The sequence below is a fragment of the Schistocerca gregaria genome, chromosome X (genome assembly GCF_023897955.1).
Source record: "Schistocerca gregaria isolate iqSchGreg1 chromosome X, iqSchGreg1.2, whole genome shotgun sequence".
Classification (NCBI taxonomy): domain Eukaryota; kingdom Metazoa; phylum Arthropoda; class Insecta; order Orthoptera; family Acrididae; genus Schistocerca; species Schistocerca gregaria.
The window spans coordinates 410,165,623-410,190,943 of record NC_064931.1 but is presented as its reverse complement, the minus strand read 5'-3'; the positions used below and the strand labels follow the sequence as shown (position 1 = coordinate 410,190,943).

Genomic DNA, 25,321 nt, shown 5'->3' with positions numbered 1-25,321 from the left:
AATTCCCTGAGAATTTAAGGTTTTCCAAAAGAATCGCCACCCTACTCATAAGGTGTCTGAGGTGGTATGTACACCATGGCGGATGTTTTCTCCTTACACTTAACCAGTTTCTCTTTTAATAGGAGTGCATTTACTGTGCAAATTATTGAGTGTATCAGTGAAATTAGATACTTAACCATTTACATCAGAGTCACTTCCTGCCTTTGTCTGCCAACAAATATATATACTTCCTCTGCAAGCACAGACATATTTATACACTTAAAATCTCTGAAAGTTGCCATTTGTGGTTTGTTTTTTTGGGCACTGCAACGAGTAGGTCATGAACATTACATCATGAGCAGACAAACAAGATGCACAGATCTGATCCATGTGAATTACTCTACTGGGAGTTTAGGTTACGAAAATATCGATAAACATATAAGTGTCTGTTGTATGCTGAGAAAGCCCAAGTGCAGTCACTGTAAGGTTTGAGCAGGAAAGTATGTGCATGAGTTTTAATATGAAAATGCTGCTGTTCAGAAAATATATGTTCATATCTCCAGCTACAATTAATTATGTGTTCACACAAAGAACAAGACCTGAGAGAACAGATTCAAATTCTGTTGGTGGTGGTATGCTGTTGCTTCTTTCTCAACTTTGAACTCACTTTCCTAGCCAGTTACGGGGGAACTAGAGTTAAATGTGGATTTCGAACCACAGTACAAATCAGCATTTCTCACATCTACTAATACTGCCACAGGTGAAAGAAGTGAGAAGTAACAGATAAAAATCTTACAACTGATCAGGGATTGAACCTGACATCCTTACACTTTTAGTCTGCCTCTTTACCACTGAGCAGCCAAAGGCAACCTAGGGAATGGCAACTACTTGAGGTAGAATGAAAGGATGATGGTAAAAGAACTTCCAAATCAGAAAATGAATACTTACTGTAAATATCAACAGGTCTTCCCAAATGATCCACACTAAGGCAGTAAGTTTCATCAATTGCAATTTCTTTCTGTTCAATGTCACACACAGAGAAGTCTGATATATTCTGTTTGCAATAGATATTAGGCCTTGGTGACAGTGTAACACCTCCAAGAATACGGGTTTCGAATGGAACATCCCCACGCTGTGTGAAATTAAATTTTCCTGCCACAGGACACTGAACAGGTACTGGCCTCTTTGCTGCAACAAAATATTATGAATAGCATGTCACACAAATCAGAAGCTATGGTAAATTTAAAACAGTATAAAATCATAAAAAAATCCCTGAAATTTGGTTGTTACATGTTACCACAACAACATTCCTACTGTTGAAAGCAATTATCTTCTATAGGTACTACATTCTGGATTTGACTTTACATCAATATCCTGACTTTCTTAATGTGTTTCATTCACAACCTACAACTATAAAATTTAAATCTAATCCCACAAACACACTTGGTAATTGCACACACGTGTGTGGAAATGTGAAGGCACAGAATTTCCTGAAGTTGTTCACTCAAATACTACAACCAATTCATAAGCCTTATCTGACTGAGTTTATGAATGATGCAATGAATTCACTTATGACTTTGAAGGGCTTATATTTCATTGTACACAAGGTGGTGCTAGTAAACATGTAATCAAAACATTTAGGTCTGTTCAGAAAATCGTGGAACTTTGTCCACAAAATTTTTCTACACTTACCTTTTACTCATTGTGCATGGTCTCCTTTGAAATACTCTCCTGCACAATTTTATGAAAAGGAAAGTTGCTACTCATCATATAGCAGAGATGCTGAGTCACAGATAGGCACAACAAAAAGGCTATCACAAATAAAGCTTTCAGCCAGTACGGCCTCTGTTGAAAATAGACACCACACACACACGACTCACACGCACATGACTGCAGTCTCAGGCAACTGAGGCTACACTGTGAGTAGCAACACCAGTGCATGATGGGAGTGGCGATTGGGTGGTGTTAAGGAGGAGGCTGCCGAGCGGAGGGGGAGGAAGAGTAGGGTAGGGGTGGTGGACAGTGAAGTGCTGAAGGTTAGACAGAGGATAGGTGAGACATGGGGGATGGGGTTAGCGGAAAAGAAGAAGTAAAAAGACTGGGTGCAATGATGGAATGAGGGCTGTGTAGCGCTGGAATGGGAACAGGGGAGAGACTGAATGGGTGAGGACAATGACTAACAAAGATTGACACTAGGACGGTTATGGGAATGTAGGATTTATTGCAGGGAAAGTTCCCACCTGTGCAGTTCAGAAATGTTGGTGTTGGTGGGAAGGATCTATATGGCACAGGCTGTGAAGCAGTCATTAAAATAAAGGATGTCATGTTTGGCAACACGGTCAACAACAGGGTGTTATGGTGACCACTAATGTGGACAGACAGCTTGTTGGTTGTCACACCCACATAGAATGCGGCACAGTGGTTGCAGCTTACCTTGTAGATCACATGACTCATTTCTCAGGTAGCCCTGCCTATGATGGGATAGGTGATGTTTGTGACCGGACTGGAGTAGGTGGTGGTGTGAGGATTTACAGGTCTTGCATCTAGGTCTATTATAGGGGCATGAGCCATGAGGTAAGGGGTTAGGAGCAGGGGTTGTATAGGGATGGACTTGTATAGGGATGGGCAAGTATATTGCGTAGGTTCGATGGATGGCAGACTACCGCTGTGGGAGGGGTGGGAAGGATAGTGGGCAGGACAAGAGGTAGTCGAAACCCTGGAGGAGAATGTAATTCAGTTGCTCCAGTTCTGGTTGGTACTGAGTTACGAGGGTAATATTCCTCTGTGGCCGGAAAGTGGAACTTTGGGAGGTGGTGGAAGACTGGAAAGATAAAGCACGGGAGATTTGTTTTTGTGCCAGGTTGGGAGGATAATTATGGTTTGCGAAGGCTTCAGTGAGACCCTCAGTATATTTCAGGAGAGACCGCTCGTCACTGCAGATGTGATGACCACGGGTGGCTGGGCTGTGTGAACGGGACTTATTGATATGGAATGGGTGGCAGCTGTCAAAGTGATGGTGTCGCTGGTGCACAGTAGGTTTGATATGAATGGAGGTACTGATTTAGCCATCTTTGAGGTGGAGGTCTAGGAAAGTGGCTTGTTGAGTTGACCTGCACCTCAAAAACGGCTGCATGAGTACCTCCATCCATATCAGACCTACTAAGTATCAGCAATATCTCCAACTCGACAGCTGCCACCTGTTCCATATCAAGAAATCCCTTCCATACAGCCTAGCCACTCATGGCCGTCACATCTGCAGTGACGAGCGGTTTCTCGAAATGCACCTAAGGTCTCACTGAAGCCTTCACAGACCAGAATTATCCTCCCAACCTTGCACAAAAACTAATCTCCCTTGCCTTATCTTTCCAGTCTCCCACCACCTCCCAAAGTCTCACCCTCTAGCCACAAAGGAGCATTCCCCTCGTAACTCAGTACCAACCAGGACTGGAGCAATTGAATTACATTCTCCTCCAGGGTTTCAAATGCCTCTTGTCTTGCCCTGAAATGAGAAATGTCCTGCCCACTGTCATTTCCATCCCTCCCATAGCAGTAGCCCGCCATCCACTGAACCTGCACAAAATCCCTCTCCATCGTCGCTACACAACACCTGCTGCCAACCCCTCATGGCTTGTACCCCTGTAATAGACCTTGATACAACACCTGTCCCATACATCCTCCCACTACCACTTACTTTAGTCCACTCACAAACATTACCTATCCCATCAAAGGCAGGGCTACATGTGAAACCAGTCTTGTGATTTACAAGGTAAGCTGCAACCACTGTGTGGGCATGACAACCAACAAGCTGTCTGCCTACATGAATGGCCACCGACAAACTGTGGCCAAGAAACAAGTGGACCGCAATGTTACTGAGAATGCTGTCAAACATGACATCCTTTATTTTAATGACTGCTTTACAGTCTGTGCCATATGGATCCTTCCCACCACCACCAGCTTTTCTGAATTGCGCAGGTGGGAACTTTCCCTGCAATAAATCCTACATTCCCATAACACTCCTGGTGTCAAGCTTTGTTAGTCATTGTCTTCACCCATCCAGTGCCTTCCCCATTCCCATTCCAGCACTACACAGCCCTCATTCCACCATAGCACCCAGTCTTTTTACTTCTCTCCTTTTCCACTAACCCCACCCCCCTCCCTCCCCACATCTTGCCTATCCTCATTTTCGTTCTTTCAACAGGGTTTTAACTTTAGAAATAAATAAATTCTGCAAGGGCCAGCCCTGGAGAGTATGGAGGATGTGCCGCACAGTTATTTCGTCTTTTTGGTGTAGTCACACACCAACAAGGATGAATGTGAGAGTGTGTTATGATGCAAGAGCCACGAATTGTCTCACCAAATTTCAGGTAATTTCCTTCCCACATTTTATCACAGGTGTCCCAACATGTCGCGATAGTACCATCAATTAACAGTTTGTCTCTGTGATACAAATTCATGATGAACTAACCCTTCAAAGTCAAAGAAAACTATCAGCATGTCTTTGACACTTCACTTGGGCTGATGAACTTTTTTTTGTCTTTGAGAACCTTTCCCGCCCCATTGCGAAGACTCAACCTTGGTCTCAACATCATAACCGTAGATCCATGTGTCATCACCAGTTATGATTCTCTTGAGGAACACCTTGTTCTCATTTGCACAATTCAAAAGCTCTTCACTGATTGTGAGACGAAGGTCTTTCCGGTCTTGACTCATGAGCCATGGGACGAACTTGCTGGTAATAGGAGCATTCCAAGATGCTGTGTCAGGATCTCATGGCATGATCCAACTGAAATGTTTTATTCTTCTGCAACCTCTTTGACTGGCAATCTTTGATTTGCATGCACAGTTTCAATGACATTTCTGATACAAGCATCATTGCCAGACATCAAAGGGCATCCTGAATGAAGGTCATCATCCATCCAGCTATTTTTCCATCCAGCTATTTTTAAACTGTGTGAACCATTAATAACACTGAGTACAGCTTAATCACTTATCATCATAGGCTTCCTGCATCATTTGGTGTGCCTCTGTATAGGTTTTCTTGAGTTTCATACAAAATTTTATGCAGACACATTGCTCCTCTAACTCTGCCACCTCAAGATTTGCAAACTGTGTGACACAACATTCTACTCAATACAGCACTGGGCAATATCTAAGACATATGACTTCCGGCAGTTACATAGTGCCAACTGAATTTCGCTCTCACGCACGATTGGTGCAAAACTGTGAATATTCCGGAATCTTTTGAACAGACCTTGTACACCCCACAAGAGCAAAGGTAGAAAAAATAAGAAAAGATCTGCTTCTTTGGAGATGCTGTCTGTCTTCTGGGACAAATAAAACTGTTTTTAAGAACTAATCCAGATCTTAACATCCTTCCTGCCAGGAAAGATTCCACCACAGTGGTCAGGAATCGTAGTAACTATGTGACAGGTCCTCCGCCAACTTTCTGACACCTTCCCCAAACTCCACAAATCCCTCACCACAGGTCTCCCCACTGGTTGTTCCATTTTGGCTGGACAGAATGCTCCTACAGAACAAATATCTTGTCTTTGTTGACCAGCACCTCCAAGCTACTGTCTGTAACCTCCAATCCTACACTCAAGACTCTACTCACTTCCATCACCGCCTCTCCACTGTTCCTGACGCTTTCCCACCAGAATCCTTGTAGTCACTGGATACGACATCCTTGTACACCAACATCCCCCATGCCAATGGCCATGAGGCCATCGAACACTACTTTCACGGTGTCCTGATACCAAACTCACCACCTCTTTACTAATCCTCCTAGCCAAAAACATTCTGACCCACAATTATTTAATTTTTGAAGGCCAAATCTAAAAACAAATCTGTGGTACTGTCATGGGTACTCGCATGGCACCATTCTATGTCACCTTATTTATGGGCCTTCTGGAGGAATACTTTCTATCCAGTAAACACCTAAAACCTCTTGTCTGGATTAGATTCATGGATGACATTTTCCTGGCCCGTACTCATGGCAAGGTCAGCCTTCACTCCATCCTCCATAACCACAACACCTACTTACAAATCCACTTCACATGGTCATTCTCAACTCAACAAGCCACATTCCTAGATGTTGATCTGCACCTCTCAGTTGGATCCATAAATACGTCTGTTCACATCAAATGCACCTACATTATTTCTACTTTGACAGCTATAGCCTGTTCCGTGTCGAAACATCTCTTCCTAACAGCTTCACCACTCATGGACGCTGCATCTGCACTAGAAAGCAGGAGTTGTCAAAATATACTGATAACCTCAACGGAGCCTCTACTGACAAACAATATCCTACCCAGCTCATCCATAACATATCTCCTATGCCATCTTGTCTTCTGACACCATTAAATCTTTTAACCAGCCACTGACCATCACCCCACTAATGGCCAAGTATCACCACAGCCATGAAAAGCTGAACTGCAGCTTTCACCATGTCTCTGATGACTTCTTGTCATGTCCTGAGATGAGGAGTATTTTATCCAAAATCCTACCCACATTGCACGATTTAGTACTCTGCCAACCACCCAACCTACACACTATTCCTGTTCATCCAATTTCCAATGCTGCACCCTATGGGTCATTCTCTTATGGTTGGTATAGATGCAGGATCTGTCCTATACATCCACCCAACACCTCCTACTGCATGATATTGCAGTGTTGTTGTGGTCTTCAGTCTAGAGACTGGTTTGATGAAGCTCTCCATGCTACTCTATCCTGTGCAAGCTTCTTCATCTCCCAGTACCTACTGCAACCTACATCCTTCTGAATCTGCTTAGTGTATTCATCTCTTGGTCTCCCTCTATGATTTTTACCCTCCACGCTGCCCTCCAATGCTAAATTGGTGATCCCTTGATGCCTCACAATATGACCTACCAACCGATCCCTTCTTCTAGTCAAGTTGTGCCACAAATTTCTCTTCTCCCCAATTCTGTTCAATACCTCCTCATTATTTATGTGATCTACCCATCTAATCTTCAGCATTCTTCTGTAGCTTCTATTCTCTTCTTGTCTAAAATATTTGTCGTCCATGTTTCACTTCCATACATGGCTACACTCCATACAAATACTTTCAGAAACAACTTCCAGACATTTAAATCTAAACTCAATGTTAACAAATTTCTCTTCTTCATAAACACTTTCCTTGCCATTCCCAGTCTACATTTTATATCCTCTCTACTTCGATCATCATCCGTTATTTTGCTCCCCAAATAGCAAAACTCATTTCCTAATCTAATTCCCGCATCATCATCCAATTTAATTCGACTACATTCCATTATCCTTGTTTTGCTTTTGTTGATGTTCATCTTATATCCTCCTTTCAAGAGACTGTCCATTCCGTTCAGCTGCTCTTCCAGGTCCTTTGCTGTCTCTGACAGAATTACAATGTCATCAGCGAACCTAAAAGTTTTTATTTCTTCTCCATGGACTTGAATACCTACTCCGAATTTTTCTTTTGTTTCCTTTACTGCTTTCTCAATATACAGATTGAATAACATCCGGGATAGGCTTCAACCCTGTCTAACTCCCTTCCCGATCACTGCTTCCCTTTCATGCCCCTCTACTCTTATAACTGCCATCTGGTTTCTGTACAAATTGTAAATAGCCTTTCGCTCCCTGTATTTTACCCCTGTCACCTTCAGATTATGAATGAGAGTATTCCAATCAACATTGTCAAAAGCTTTCTCTAAGTCTACAAATGCTAGAAACATAGGGTTGCCTTTACTTAATCTATTCTCTAAGATAAGTTGTAGGGTCAGTATTTGTTATTCTGAATTACAACACAATGTTCCTTCACACATGTATGTATGTATGTCCAAAGGAACAGGCACTCCGGCATCTACAGCCATTATGAAATACATAAAATGTATTCACAGTTGCAAATATGGGCAACCATTAGCTGTATAATGGAACAATGACAACGAAAATTTGTGCTGTACCAGGACTCGACCCAGGATTTCCCGCTCGTGAGCCGTCACTTTATCATTTGGCTAACTGAGCATGACTCAAGGCCAGACCCAAACTTCCATATTCTGTCAACCATGTGTCCACACCCTGTAATTTTGACATCCATTATGTATGTTCCCGTACAAGGGAGACATTTTACTTGAAAGTCACTTGCCTGGTGTCGGTGGATAATTATGATACTCCAGTGCCTGTGTTCTTCTGAATTACAATGCGATGATCCTTTTTCAATAATCTATAACCAGTCTCGTTGTGGCAATGAGAGCCTGCATTTGGGTGTCTGTGGGGTTCTGTGCACTTTTACAAGAACAAATGCAACAGCTTCAAAGCTGGCATAATAGTGTTTCCTGTTATGTGTTTCTATGCTCCACACACCAGTCACTACAGGTGAGTGGTTGCCATTTTCTCTCCCCCCCCCCCCCTCCCCCCTGTGTGTATGTCTAAAAAAATCTGCTATACAGGAATTACTCATTAGGCAATTAATTTCAGAGAAGTAATTCTGAAACTTTTGCCTCAGAAATTTGCTACATAAACATTTTAAAATTAGAAATGAGAAATACATTCACATGAATGACAAGTACTTCCTACAACAACAATCAAATACCTATTTTTACATGAAGATAGAAGTTAAATATGACTTACATAAATAAAGATTGTATTTCCAGGCTTCCTCATTTTTGAACTGAACCCAAGAACAGACTGTGTGGAAATCATCTTTTATAACTGCTATACCACGGCGATATCTGATGATATTATGGTGCTGAGGTACAAAATCAAAACACACATAATCTTTCTGACTGGAAAAAAAGAAAAAGGTGCATGAATGAATACAAAGAATGTGTAAAACTTACAACACTAATACTTCAGCTTACCTTGCTTCTGTCCTTAACAGAACTACTGTTTATAAGAGTGTAACACAGAATGACACCAATGTGTCTAAAGTGAGGCAGAATATTTCTTAAGTAAGTATAAATAAGATGAGACTTTGTAACCATGTGAAATGGAATAATGGATTAGAGAAAGCTTATTTGTGATCTGGAAAATAATGCTTTTTATCACGACTTTACATTTTCCTTGGCATTCACAATGAGGTAATAAACCAAGTTTATATCTGTTAATTTAAAATTTGATATTGTTTGAAACAAAAATTAACAAACACTTTGTTTTGTCCAAGAATGAAGATGACCACGGCTTCTTGAAACATTACACATAAAACTGGCTGTGCTTGGAGTTAGAAAGTATATCATTTACCATCCCATAGACGAAGAGGTCATTGGAGATGAAGCACATACGGCAAGAAAATAAATTATGACCTTTCAAAGGAACCATCCTTGCATATGTATTAAGTAAATTAGGGAAGCTTCACAAAACATAAACCTGCATGGCTGGACAAGGATTCTTTTTGAAGCACTGTCCTTTAAAATATGCATCCAACACCTTATGACTGTGCCACCTCTCATAGTGTAGATGGTTGTGATGGGTGTCAGAAGAGAGAACAGATGAAGACCTGGTAAGGCATTATCAAGCAAGTCCTGAAAATAACTGTTCAAGTAGAAGAAGCCCAATTAAAAATGGAGACAATAGCAGTAGAATCTGTACTACTGTGGAGTAGAATGCTTTGATTTAATATGAAATGAAATTATCGTATGGCATTGATGGCCGGGAGTCCCCACCTGGGGAAAGTTGGCCACCGAGTTGCAAGTGTTTTCAGTTGAAGGCACATTGGCTGATCACGTGTCAATGATGTGGACAACATAACGCCCAGTCCCTGGGCGGAGATAATCTCTGACCCAGCAAGGAATCGAAGCCAAGCCTGCTGCATGGCAGTCAGACGTCATGACCTCTCAGCTTAGAAGGTGGGTGATGTAATATGGCTAACAGCAATGTAGCATATAAAATATGAAAACACACAAAGACAACTTAAAGAACAACAAGTACTTGAGGTAGAAAAAAGGACGAGGAGTTAAAGAACTTCCAATTCAGGAAATTAATGCTTCTCTACACTATCTACATTTACACAATATGGGACAATCTGTGTTCATTAATGTTAACACTAATCAAGTACATACATGCTAGCTTGTTCCACATCATTCTGATAAAAGAATCATTCAAATAATCTATAGAAAATTCACCTAATTAATGAAATAAATAAGTTATGGATTTGGTATTATATTTTGCTGTTTCTTTTAAATGGAAAAGCTTAACTCAGCTATGTGCTCACAACCACAACTTTTTTTAATAATTACTGAACCAAGAACACAATCATCTGAAACTAAAGCTGACATGGAAGCATATGATTCTTCAAACATAGCATTAACCTTCATGCTGATACATGTGCAAACTTCACAAGAGGCTCAGGCAGTCCTGAACAGCAGGGCATGTGGTTACATGGTTTACCAACTGGATTTCTGATCATCTCTAACACCACCTTGTTTTTCGAGTGGTTATTTACCATAGATCACAATCTCAATGAACTTTAATGTAATAGGACAAGTCAACCAAAGATGCACACTTCTTAACAAAATACGACTACTTACTTCTATTCAATGATTCTCCTATAATTTAGCCATACTTGTTAAGTAGTAACAACTTCAACCTGCATTGAAAACACTTCTGTAATCTGTCAGACATTTTATTTTCATGAGTACATTGTGAAAGAGTTTAACAGATGTCTATTTCACTTCTTTGTGTGTCCAGCATTTCATTCCTTTCCACATCAAAGTTAATTTCATTACAGAGTGGTGCAGATAATTTCTTCTTCTAGGACTGCATATGTGAATATATCAGTACTAGCACAAAACTTGTGACAACAACAATGGAAAACATTCAAAATATATTAACTTACTCATTTCTGTGTCCCTAATGAGGACTTACCACACAGTGTAATTCCTTGTGACAACAACATAAAACATACAAACTATATTAACCAAAACTTTTTAAAACATTGCTTGTCTAGCAGTTTTCATCAATATGCACTCCCACGAACTTAAAACAATCTACTATGTCGTTTGTATCCTACTGATGTACTGGATTGACTGGAACACAGAATATTTTTGGCAGTAATAAAACAATTTTCATTGACAAAATTAAAAACTAACTTATATGCGATATACCAGTCATATCTTTCACAAAAGCCAATTTACTCTTTTTCTTTTGATGTTTTTTTTTATTCAACTTCAAAAATACTTATATCATCTGCAAAAAATGGACTAATTCTGCTTCTGTGTTCGAATAAAATAGATCACTAACATGGGACAAAAACAACAGATGACAAACGATCAGACCTTGTGGAATTTCTTCCCATGAAGATGTGGAGTTCCATCACTAGCAATGGAAGGTGTGTGTGTGTGTGTGGGGGGGGGGGGGGGGGGGGGGGAGGGTGTTTCAAGCATGTATGTGCATGTGTGCCATGCCTTACCTATTTGATTTATTGCTTTTACTTTATCAAACTGATATCCCTAAAACTTCACCCTCCGCCTGTTCATTGTCTCATAAATTTATAGTTTTCTCATGTTTAAACCGCAGAACTCATTTTGCAGCATCGGAAAAAAATAATCCGGTAACTGTCGAGAAATGCTAAAAATTTCACATTCATCCACAAACTCAAATGAGTATGGTACACCGTGTATAGTCTATTGTAACTGCAACATATTTATCAACAACACAATGACTGACACTTTTTGCAAATCAAGGACACATGCTATTGTAAAAAAAAAATTCATTTACATACATACTCAATAAATTACTGTACTGTAGATATTCAAATGTCCTCCTCAGGGGACTGTCTGTGCGAGTGAGGAGGTTTGCATGCTCTGCATCCAAAGGGCTATGCCGGTGGTAGCAAAGCTACCAGCACGGTCACCCATGCCGGACAGACCGAAAGGGAGGAGCCAGACCAAGCGTGTCCCACAACGACCTATTGAAAACCTGTCTCTTATCCTTTTCCTATCCCTAGCCCATCCTTTTTCTTTACCTTTTCATTTCCCCCACTTAACCGATGCTGGCGGTTTAAACCATGTATAGGGGTGTGGAGAAAATGAAAAACTCATATGCAGAACATCTGGTACATTGTCAGTGCCTGGGCGATAAGGTCGCAGCCCCTCCAAGGCAATCGAAAGCGGTGGACCAATCACCTATCCTTCATAAATAACCTGATTACTGAAACCAAGACAAGAATAAAAAACTGGATGGATAAACTGGTGATGACCTTTGGCATGAAAAGGAAAACGAAAATTGGCTTTTGGAATATATGAACCTTGAGGGAGAGTCAAGCTGAAACAAGTGACCAGGGAAATGAATAAGTATAATCTTGATATCCTGAGATTGAGTGAATTGAGGTGGCCGGAGTTGGCTAAAATGCAGACATTGGATGAAATTCTGTTTTTATACTCAGGATGTGAAGAGGAAAAGGAATACTGGGACGGTGTTGACCAAGACATCAAATAAGAGCCTTCTAGAATGGAGACTTGTGTCCAGTAGGATCATGACTGTCAGATTTTAGACGAAGGCCCAAAATGTGATGCTCATCGAATGCTATGCCCCCACAGACATCAGAGATTGAGAAGGAAAAGGAGTTCTATTAACCTCTGGAAGAAACTGTAAGTAAAGTGAGTAAGAAAGATATCCTCATTGTTATGGGAGACATTAATGCCACGGTGGGAGATATCATAGACGGATTGGAACAGATAATCGTGGTAAATGATTTGGGTGAAACGAATGATAATGGGGAAAGATTTAGTGACTTCTGTGCAAGCCATGACCTTGTAATAGGAAGGACCTTGTTTTCTCACTGGAGATGTCATAAGATAACGTGGGTATCCTCATATCATGTTAGATAAAATCAAATTGACCACATCGCATTATCCAGGAAGTTCAGGAGGAGCCCGGAAATTGTGCAGAATACAAGAGGAGCAGACGCAAGTAGCGACCACCATCTTGTCACTGCCAGTTTCGGAATGGATATTGTGGCTCCCAGAAAGATATTAGAGCCAAGAAATAGAAGATTTGACATAGGTAAACTGAAAGATCCACAGATAGCGGAGGGGTTCCAGCTGGAATTTCGGAAAGGATTCCATGTGCTGGAACTGGAGATGACTGAGGATAAGGACATGGAGGAAATTTGGATGGAAGTTAAGAATACTTTTGTGCAAGTGAGTGAGAGACAACTTGCCTTTAAAAATCGCCTGTGGAGAGATTGGATGTCTGAACATACATGGAGGAAGATCACCCATTGAAAGCAGGCCAAGGGAAGAGTAAACCAGAGCAGGACCAGGCAACAAAAAGCACAGGCACAAGCTGATTATAGAGCAGCAGAGAAGTGAAAAGGAGTGCGAGAAGAGACCACAGAAGGTGGATAGATGAACAGAGAGCAGAACAGGCAGCATGGAGCGGGGGATGTGAAAGAACTATATGACATCATTAAGATGCTCTCAAAGAGAAAAGCTTCCAGAGGAGAAAGGGGAGATAGTAACTACATATGAAAAACAATCACGTAGTTGGATGGGACACTTTAACAAAGTTCTAAATGGAGACCTTGGTGGTGAGGTAGAAGAACAAGAACAAACGGAATACAATGATCCTACTCCCAGCATTGGTGTAAATGCACCCACGAAAGTATCAGATAGTGCTGAAGCAGACCAAGAATGGGAAGGCAGCAGGACCAGATAATATAACATCTGAGATGCTCGAAAGAGACTTGAACACCACTGTCGAGTTATTGCACATCTTCTTAGAGAAGATATGGAGAGAGGAGAAACTGCCAACAGATTGGAAATGAGGTATTATCGTGAAAATACCCAAAAAAGGCGATGTTACTAACTGCAATGACTGATGGGGCATTACCCTGTTGTCAGTACCGAGTAACGTACTTTCAAGGATCATTTTAAACTGCATTAAGGATTCTGTGAAAACACAGCTGAGGAGAGAGCAGGCAGGTTTTACAAAACATCAAAGCTGTGTGGAGTTTATCAATACTCTCAGAATTATTCTGTAACACAGTGCAGAGTGGCAACACACCCTCTACCTTACCTTCATTGACTTTGCAAAGGCTTTTGACTCTGTCAACCGAAGATTCATGTGGGATACACTTGCAAAATATGGCATTCCAACGAAGATCATCATCATCAAGGAATTGTATAAAGACTATGAATACCAAGCACTACATAATGGGGAACTAACAGAGCCTTTCCAAGTTAACTCGGGAGTACAACAAGGGCATATTCTTTCACCAACACTATTTCTTTTGGTGTTGGGCCATGTGATGAAGAGAGTGATGGGGGGACGGAGGAGAGGTGTGCAATGGCGGATGCAGGATAGGTTCAAAGATCTACATTTCACACACAAAATCTGCTTAAAGGCACAATGATATCAAGACATTGAAGAGAAACTGGCCGTGTTACAGTGAGAGGCAGAAGTTGCAGGCCTCGAGATAAATGTTTACAAAACCAAAGAAATGCAGATAAATTCGACCATCATGACTAGACTAACCATTAATGGAGAGGACATAGAACAGATCCAATATTTCCTTTATCAGAAGTATAGTCACGACTACTGGAGGCACTGAGGAAAACATCTACAGTCACATCCGCAAAGCAAATGGTGCATTTGTACAACTGTACCCTGTTTGGAGGAATAGGAACATCTCAAAGAAGGCCAAACTCCGGCATTTCAGTAGCAATGTGAAGGCTGTTCTGTTGCATGATTGCTAAACTTGGAAGGTAAGCACATAAAAAACCAGCTCCAAGTTTTTATCAACCACTGTCTCCAGCATATGTTAAATGTGAGATGGCCAGATATAATGACAAATGAAGAACTTTGGAGGAATACAAATCAGCAACCAATCAATATACTAATCAAGGAAAGAAAATGGAAAAGGACTGGGCATACATTGAGGAAACCAGATGGAGTTGCTGAAAGGATGGTGTTGGGACTGAAACCCTCAAGGAGTTAGAAAACATGGTCGTCCCAAACAGACCTGGAAAAGGACGATCAAGAGAGTTGGTGCAGTGGATGGGAAAAACCCAGAGTAAAGTGAAGAGTCTTGCTAGAAATCGTACCAGGTGGAGGAATTTCATCACAGGCCTACGTTCTAGAGGGAACGACAGGAACTAAGTCAAGATATTCAAGTGTACTTCAGATTGCTATTTATCATTCCCTTTCCTACTCTACTTCTGAATGGAGTGTGTGAAAATTAGTATATCCACTGATCCATACAGTCTGCCTATCTCTCTTAAAGAAAAACACTAGAATTCAATGGCCTGTCAACAGTGACATGAGCTGCGAGCGTGGCAAGTTACATGGGTTAGTCTACACATACAGTTCCCAATCACTGCGTTGGGCATCAATGTCACCTTAAATACAGCCATTTGGATAAATCAGTGGTGGCGAAGTACAGCCTGTTAAATAAGCACAAGATCTTGTTTGAACAAATGAGAGTACTTACTCACTCTTGAACTAATGAGACACTGAACAGAGATGACGTTGAAATCAGCCTTTGTGAAAACAACTTCATTAGACACATTGGCTATGCATTTACCAATGCATGGAAGCATGCACTCGGCAAGGAGAAAGCACAGAGGAATACTCCCCATAGTTCACTGCCTGATTCAATGGATGGCACTGCAACGCTAGACAGACAGCAAATGCAAACTCTGTGGTGTAGAGTGGGCCACCTCCATATGCCCAATCAGGATGTACTCCAAGCAATCGGATGCTGTTCTGGGGAGTATAAAGGAGGGAACCTAGCCAGCTCACAACAGTCAGTTTTAGTCCGTGACAAAGATGATGGTAGATCTCATTGAAAGTTAAGTCCCATAGTGCTCAGAGCCATTTTGGATATCATTGAAAGCTCGGACTTTTATCTGAATTAGACATGGTATGTGAACCAAGAAATTTTTATTGAAGTTTAGGATGGCATAAAATTTTAAAGTAATATACATTTTAAAGTAACATACATTCTTCCAGTAGTTTACACTTTGGCAGTTAGTTTGCTTTGATGGAAATGGCTGTTTCAATGAGGAGGGTCCCATTACACAAATCATGAACTGGTTTTATTGTTCCTTTTAGGCCTCATAGTCATTTATCTTTGGACAAGTGGAAAAAGTTCCCACTCCTTTCATTTCAACACACATTTTACACATGAGTTGTATCATGTTATGTTCTCATTTACAACAGTTTCCTCATGAAAACTAGCCATCCCAGACCATTTGGTTGACTGGGAGGGAACATCCTGGTTTCCCACTTTTCTTTCTTTCTTTCTTTTTTAACTAAAAAAAAGATGTATTATAGTTTTCATCCTGGTTTAATGAAAACATGAGGCAATAGGAAAAAGATGGCCAATTTGAACAGAGTCCAGGATACCTTACCAAGGAAAATACGCATAGGGTGCAACAGATGCCTGCTACAAACTACTCTGTGCTCCAAGCATCCAGAGGTGTGGTAATACATCTTGCAAAAAGAACAACATGTACAGCTATATGATAATCTTAAATGAGACATGACTTGTTTCATGGCCTACAGCTACATCCTCAGGTGGACACCCAAACAGAAAAAATCTGAAGGATTATCCATATGGTCCAGTGGACCCATATCATAACATTACGATCACAAAACCCTAATAATGACAATCACTGAATACACAATACTTGAAATCATTAAAAACACTGATGTAAGAAAGAAGGGAGCCCCAACCTTCACTGGTAAAAAGGAGTTGCACGCCAAAAGCAGTCAGTTATAAAAGGGGCCAAATGGTGCATACATCATTCTCCATAAAAATGAGGAAGAACTGACAACCAATAATAAAACATATGGAACCGAGGAACCCTGGACAATAACCCATCGCAAACCGACAGTTTGAATACTTACAAATTATCCTGCACATCCTAGTGACAGCCCTCGCATACAGTTATCAACACACCAGTCTCACTGAGCATGCAACAAAGCATTGGCACTCAGAGCATAGCACTTATGTCACGGCTGGCACTGAGAGTGCCACGAGCAATAGTTTAACCTCATCCCCTATACTTATACACAACTGTACACTAAAACATACAAGGGTCATTCAATAAGTAATGCCCCATTTTTTTTTTTTTAAAAAAAAAGCTGTTAATATACACAGACAAACGTCCTTGTTGGTGCTTCACATTTGATGTTTACTCTGTGTGGCAGTGTAGTTTCGAACCATTCTGGCAGATGGAAGGGCCGTAGTACAGCATCAAAATGGCGCCTATATAGGACTCACGTTATAAGCAGCATGCTGTTATTGAATTCTTGTGTGCAGAAAAAGAAACCCTGGTTAACACCCATAAATGTGTGTGCAGTGTATGATAATACTGCAGTTGATAGGAGAGTAGCTGGGTGACGGGTAAAGAAAGTTCCAAACTCAGGAAATGCAGAAACAGAACTCCATGATCAGCTACGCTCAGGACGTCCTGTCACAGCCACTTATCCAGACATCCTGAATCTTGCAGATGCCGTTATTCATGCCGACCAGTGCATAACAATTTTACAATTGGCTCTACAGTTGTTGCTCAGAATTTGAAGTGTGTCTGCAATGATGGAGACTCTCGGATATTCAAAGAGGTGCTCACGATGGGTTCCATGAATGCTCGCAGCAGATCTGTCACCCTTGGACTTCCATCTCTTTGAGCTACTTCAAGATTCTGTATGAGGAACACACTTTGAAGATGACAAGAGTGTCAGTCATGCAGTGAAAACATGGCTACGCCTAAGGGACAAGAGCTTTTACTAGCAGGGAATACATGTTCTTCCACAATGTTGGTGTACGGCCATAGAGAGTGATGGACACTACGTAGAAAAATAGGACATGGACAAGACATGTTGAGTATACTGTCACCAAATTCTGACTCTTAACAATAAATATGATTTCTGAGGAAGAAATTTTGGGCATTACTTATTAAACGATCCTCATGCATGGCCCCAGACACAAGAGCATAGAAGAGAGTGCAAAAAAATTACATGCATTACCCCCCCCCCCTCCCTTTATTACTGTAGGTAAGATGATGATATAAACACAATGCAAATTTACACTGAACAGGTGGAACAGTTTGGTATGGGCTACTGCTCAGGCTCTCCCAATTCCATATCTTTTATTACTGGTTGCTATAGACAATGAAACCAGTCATGTCCCATTAAAGATTCTTGTACAGCTGTAGGTGGTGTTCTTTTGTCTAGATAAATGCTTGCTAATTAGTGTTTCACCACAACAGCCATATTCCACAGTCATGCAAGTGGTTGAGTGAAAGGGTAGGTGTTCAAGCAAGCACACTCACTCTCACTCACAGAACATATAGTATTAGAGAACGGTGTATGTTGACCAGCCCTCTATTCAGTAACGTACTTGCTTTATTTATCAGACAGATATACTACAGTCCCAAAAGCTTTGTTCCTGACTCAGATTATTATTTCATCATAACTAAAATGGAATCTTGGTAGCACACTTTTGAAAGGACTACAGACTTTGATCATCATAAACAGGTAATTGTACTATCGAAGAATACCTAATTTGGTAGTGATTCAATTTTCTTGTCTGTGAAAATGCAGAATTGAGGGTATCATATCTGGGGTAATATGGGATCTCACAATGCCATACTTCCTGACATGCTATCTCAATAAATTATACTTCAAAATGTGCCTTTCCCATAACACATTTGGAGTATCACACCCAGAAACACTCAAAATTGTGTGTTAGTATACAAGACGCAAAAAAAGTTCACTGTGGAGACACTGGCTCAACTCAATATGCTGGACGTGTGCACATCTACCATAAGCCAATTAGAATGCAGGAAAGTCATGTGATGTGAGTGGAGTGTGTAACTTCTAGTGCTCTAAATACATTTGGGGGGGGGGGGGGGGGGAGAAAATGTACATCTGGAAAGATGACATCGATTTTGATCTGATGACAGCATATGCCATCTGGGGGATAGTACATATACTGCTAATGGTTTCAACTTCATCAGCCAACAGACAGCATACTGGCATACCATCTAGAGTGTCATCTATGTCTACTTATTAATAGGGAATGTTCACAGCCAAAAGTCTCAGTATGATGCTAATGTGTAAAGCAAGCAGGCACACACATGCCACAGAGATGCACTTGTGCTTCCTACAGCCACATATTTGAGTTTGTAAGGGGTCAAATTGTGGCCTTCTGAGTGGTGGGCTGGTCCTTTTGGAGAATCGCCATACAAGAGGATGTGCTGCAAATATTGTGCAACAAAGCTAGTATCAGTCGTCACGTGAACAGCCTTACAACTGTAAACGATGTTCTGGACGTTCACGCCACACACACACACCCACCAGGCCTGCCATACTGTAAGGACAGAAGTGGCAGTTCATACATCTACCACAGCACAGGTAAGAGGGCTTGTGAACACAGACATGTCAACATGAACTGTTGTGAAGCAGTTATTAGCAGTGGGACTACGGGTAAGCACACCTACAGCTTGTCTTCCACTCATGTCACAGCATCAACATACACAGCTTGACTGGTACTGTCACAGTATCACTTGTATGGTGGAATTGAGTGCCATAGTCTTCAGCGATGAAAGCAGATTCTGCCTGCATGCAAGTGATGGTCGTTAGCTTGTACAATGTAGACCTGGTGAGTATTGTCTTGTAGAGTGCATTCATCCAAGACACACTGGGCCCAGCCCAGGCCTTTTGGTCTGGGGTGCGATAAGCTACAACTCTTGTTCACCTTTGGTGTTTCTGGATGAGGCACTAAAAAACAAAGCGCTGGTACACGCAGAATGCTGTTAGACCCGTTCTTGCAACAGGAAGGTGATGTGATATTCCAACAGCATAATGCTCACGCACACACTGCCCATGAAACTCAATGTGCTCTGCAAGAAGTGCAGCAACTTGCCTGGCCAGCATGATCTCTGGACTTGTCTATAACGCAGCACATGTGGGATGTGATGGGACGAGAAGTGACTCTTGCGACTCGTTAACCATCAACTCTTACAACTATGTTAACAGGTTGAGCAGGCATGGCATAACGTATCCCAGGACAGTATTCGTCATCTGTATGATTGACTGGGTGCCAGAGTTGGTGCCTACACCCGGCTAAGTCACATACTAATATGAGTGTTTCAGCATGGGTAGATACCTGGTACCTCAGAACTGCCTGCGCTACTGATCTGTAAATGTAATCATTTCATGTACTCCATATGCACTGCTGCAACAATAAATCTTGAGTGAATTGGACACCTATAAAAGGGTGTACTAATTTTTCCAGCAGTGTGTGTGTGTGTGTACCTGGCATGTGATGTAGAAAAATTAAAACATGCTAAAATTGCAATTTTTTATCACAACTCTCAAAACAAATCAACATAGGTAATTTAGTATCTCTCCATTACTGAATCATAATGGTTAACTGAATAGGGATTGTTACTTCAATGAACTACTGGTATGTCATACATCTTGTTTCTCTAACTACATTATAATTTGCTGCCACTGTTCAGCTGCAATTCCTTCATTTTTGGTGAGAGATCCGCTGTATCTATCTGACAAAAACTAGCCTTCTTGAAGCTGTTTGAGACTGTTTTCTCCCATGTGGAATCCAGGCACTACTTGAAAAATAAATAGCATCCAAAATCATAACCTTTCTCATCACAGTATCAAGACAGACCAGCCACTTCTGTGCAAGAATCTTCTTGCATTTTTGTTTCAGGCATTTCATAATGCATTGGTCAGGTGTCTGAAAGTGGCTTGTACAGATGGGAAGAGAAAACACTACATTTATATTATGTACATATGATGTATCTTGAGGATGCAACACATGCATGTCAAAAAACTGGAGGATTTTCTAATTTTCTAACACTCAACCTTGCATGTCAGGCACACAAGATTTGTTCGAATACAGTTGTTGTTATCCGCATGTTTGCATTAGACGTATATTTACACAGAAATGTCCACACATTTTTAAGCATTTTGGACTCTCTGCCTTTCCAATTATTAGTGGCACCATCTTTTCTATTCCACTTTCATTACAACATAACAAAACAGTTAGCCTCTTTATTTAATTTTCTGGTGTGTCATTTTTCTCCTCTGAACTCGAGGGTTTTATCGGGCAAAAGATAAAAAATAAGCCCACTTCATCAGCATTAAAAACACCATTGGGACTCTACTTTTCTACAACTGATGGAAGAATATTTTTTCATGACTGAATAGTGTCAATTTTTATGCTTCCAGCCCCACCTCAAACACATTTATATGCCAAATTATGTCCATTTTTGAACCTTTTGATCCATCCACTGGATGCTTAGAAATCTGCAGTCCCAACTTTTGTGCCAAATATATTGCCTTAGCCATAAACCATAGTAAACATCAGCTGGAGTATTTGAAGCACATGCTTGTTTCACTCACTCCAGGAACACATTTTCTACTTATGTAAAGTGAACATCGCATACTCGTTTCCATTTGCTGTTGTCTTCTTCCAAACATGCTGCTTCAATTATTTTTAATTAACTCACTGGTGTATTTAACATTGATGGAGGGATATTCAGCTTTCGTGCAAATCAACAAGCCTCATGTGTGAATTTTTGTCCACTTCCTGAATAATGTTCTACTTTTCTTTGTTAAGAGTCTCACTGTCTTATTATCCATGGCATACTGGTACATCATTTAACACAATAACTATCATGGACTGAGAATCAGTCAAATGCTAAATATGAACAAAGAACAGCACTGACTGAGTTATGCATGATTCGGTTTATTGTTTGGCCACTACAGGAGTTGGAGCTATTGAGAAACTCTACAATTTACTTCCACTCATCACTTCTACCATAGCAAATGATCTGTATGACTTGTATAATTGCTGGCACTAAAGAGCACTATCTTCCTGCACATTTTGGCACCCCGTGGCCGCAAACATCCTATTTCCACCAGTCTCAGAACTCTTGGCAGCAAACACTGCAGTGGCCAAACAACACCAATACAACCAAATCTAAAGGTGCTAAGTGGGCAAGGAGAATGTACAAATTAGTAGTTTAACACCCATTTAAAGCAAGTGGAACTGGCTCTTCCAAAAGTGGACTTATTATGCGGGAAAACATGGTAGTAATGAACATACTTACAAGATTCTACTGTAGTTAGGTGGTCATTTTAAAGTGATACATATGTACATGCACGAGTAATGAAACAAACCATCTTGTGCAAATATGTGACCAACACTCAACTGGACTAACCACATCAGTCAACCATACAGGCAAACAGAATCAGAACAAGTACCATGAGTATGTCACTTGCGTGTGAGATAAAGGTGAAATAAATGTTACAATGTTCACTTCTTCAGAAAAACATAGGAACAGGTAAAATTATTCATGCTGTACCACTACCCTTTTAACTGGAGTGCACGTCATATATGTATGACTTGAAAAATGTTAACAAGGCTGATGCTAACTATTTGTGACAAATTAATAAACTAGCAACCTATGTAGCAGTAGAAATGATTGTATCCTTTGCCAGATTTTTGAAGGTTGTGGAACACAGCAAAACTAAATTTATACAACCAAAATGACTAATAATGTCTTTCATCAATTCTGAACCAAAGATAAATCACTCTTATTTCAGTTCCATGAACAAGTACAGTTAAGTTCACAAACCCATCAATACATTTTGCTGAAAATCAACACTATACAAAGAAGAGAAGCCTATCAATTTAATAGACAACTGCTCCACTCTGTCATCTAGGAAGTAAATGATCTTTACTGATGTGAAGCAATAAAACTATTATTATTTTTATGTTGGAAAAAGCTAAACTATACATGGTAATAACAAGTGTTAAACTTACCAGCCATCAACAGTGAGCCTCGCCATCATGTAACGAGTGCCCCTCTGTTCACGGCAAGTATATATTGTACGCCGAAATCTTCCCTCATCCGGAAACCAAGTTTCTACGATATGAGTTTCATTAATCATTATGTCTGCATCTATATTCGCAGTATTTATCCATTCACCAGAGAAATTCTGAGGTAGTCTGCACCCTGGTTCCACCACTTCAGCCTTTACTGTTGAGTAATAGCTATGTTAGTAACAACATATGGAAAGTATATAGTTCTGAAATATTTATTCACATCAGAATTATTAAATTTTGTGGAAATATTAACTATATCTAATCAATAAAACAAAATTTTCCTAAGCTTACAACATTGCCAGAAATCTGAACATAAAATTTGTGTGTGGGAAAAAAAAAAACCACACAATAACGATATTTTGACAGTACTGATAGAAAAATGCCATGAGTCACATTATGGAATAAGTGGTGAGACGTTCAGGTAACCCCCCCGTCTACTACGAGTTCTAGGAAGCAGAAGGTTGCTTTACAGCCCGACCTAACAGTCAGTCAATGACATAACATTTAAAAAATATTATGATTTCCATTCCAGAGTTCAATTTTATTACAATGATTTTTTTTTTATATAAGTTTCTATGGCAGACTGTTGTTGGCACCGAGTTCCTACTGAATAAATATTAATTAAAGTACAAGCAGCTGCCAGAATAGGAATAGTTGTATCATGGAGTGTAATGACTTTGCAAGGTCATACAAACTCAGAATACTGCCTTAGGGGAACACACTGACAGTCTTGTAAATGTGAGTTATTTGTTAAATTTTTCTGCCTCAGGTCACACAAATAGTATCAAATTACTGATTTCAAATTCTTAGCAACTCATAATCAGTTACATTCAATACAGGGTTATTACAAATGATTTAAGTGATTTCACAGCTCTACAATAACTTTATTATTTGAGATATTTTCACAATGCTTTGCACACACATACAAAAGCTCAAAAAGTTTTTTTAGGCATTCACAAATGTTCGATATGTGCCCCTTTAGTGATTCGGCAGACATCAAGCCGATAATCAAGTTCCTCCCACATTCGGCGCAGCATGTCCCCATCAATAAGTTCGAAAGCATCGTTGATGCGAGCTCGCAGTTCTGGCACGTTTCTTGGTAGAGGAGGTTTGAACACTGAATCTTTCACATAACCCCACAGAAAGAAATCTGCATGGGGTTAAGTCGGGAGAGCGTGGAGGCCATGACATGAATTGGTGATCATGATCTCCACCACGACCGATCCATCGGTTTTCCAATCTCCTGTTTAAGAAATGCCGAACATCATGATGGTAGTGCGGTGGAGAACCATCCTGTTGAAAGATGAAGTCGGCGCTGTCGGTCTCCAGTTGTGGCATGAGCCAATTTCCCAGCATGTCCAGATACACGTGTCCTGTAAAGTTTTTTCGCAGAAGAAAAAGGGGCCGTAAACATTAAACCGTGAGATTGCACAAAACACGTTAACTTTTGGTGAATTGCGAAATTGCTGTACGAATGCGCGAGGATTCTCTACCACCCAGATTCGCACATTGTGTCTGTTCACTTCACCATTAAGAAAAAATGTTGCTTCATCACTGAAAACTAGTTTCGCACTGAACGCATCCTCTTCCATGAGCTGTTGCAACCGCGCCAAAAATTCAAAGCGTTTGACTTTGTCATCGGTTGACAGGGCTTGTAGCAATTGTAAACAGTAAGGCTTCTGCTTTAGCCTTTTCCGTAAGATTTTCCAAACCGTCGGCTGTGGTACGTTTAGCTCCCTGCTTGCTTTATTCGTCGACTTCCGCGGGCTACGCGTGAAACTTGCCCACACGCGTTCAACCGTTTCTTCGCTCACTGCAGGTCGACCCGTTGATTCCCCTTACAGAGGCGTCCAGAAGCTTTAAACTGCACATACCATCGCAGAATGGAGTTAGCAGTTGGTGGATCTTTGTTGAACTTCGTCCTGAAGTGTCGTTGCACTGTTATGACTGACTGATGTGGGTGCATTTCAAGCACGACATACGCTTTCTCGGCTCCTGTCGCCATTTTGTCTCACTGCGCTCTCAAGTGCTCTAGCGGCAGAAACCTGAAGTGTGGCTTCAGCTGAACAAAACTTTATGAGTTTTTCTACATATCTGTAGTGTGTCGTGACCATATGAATGGAGCTACAGTGAATTTATGAAATTGCTTCAATCATTTGTAATAGCCCTGTTCATTACACAGTAACTTGTCAAAGTACAGTTGAACAGGCCCAATGAGGTAATACGTTTGCGACGTATTAACACTGATTAATCACTATATGTGACTGACTGTTTTACAGCAGTGAAAGTAATTAAGGTACACTACACTATGTGGTACTTTACACGAAGCTGGCTGCACATAGGTACACTTACATTTGAGACATCTTTAGTTGGCGGAAATTTATCATAAACTGCAGTGTGAGTTGTAAGGACTGCAGGAGTAACTTAAGTGATGGCATCACACTTGGCAACAGTGGTAAACACTAATGCACAGTGACTGAAATTGCCAAA

At 40.7% G+C, this 25,321-nt stretch overlaps 1 protein-coding gene across 1 annotated transcript in view; it reads right to left on the bottom strand.

Moving 5' to 3' along the window:
- The window catches only part of LOC126298197 (uncharacterized), a 114,217-nt gene that overhangs the window by 52,729 nt on the left and 36,167 nt on the right, over positions 1-25,321 (bottom strand). The window contains exons 6-8 of the mRNA XM_049989504.1: positions 22,769-22,985; positions 8,599-8,753; positions 928-1,167 (exon numbers count right to left, since the gene is read on the bottom strand). Of these exons, the coding sequence (XP_049845461.1) occupies positions 928-1,167; positions 8,599-8,753; positions 22,769-22,985 (612 nt within the window). The remainder of the gene's footprint in view (positions 1-927; positions 1,168-8,598; positions 8,754-22,768; positions 22,986-25,321) is intronic.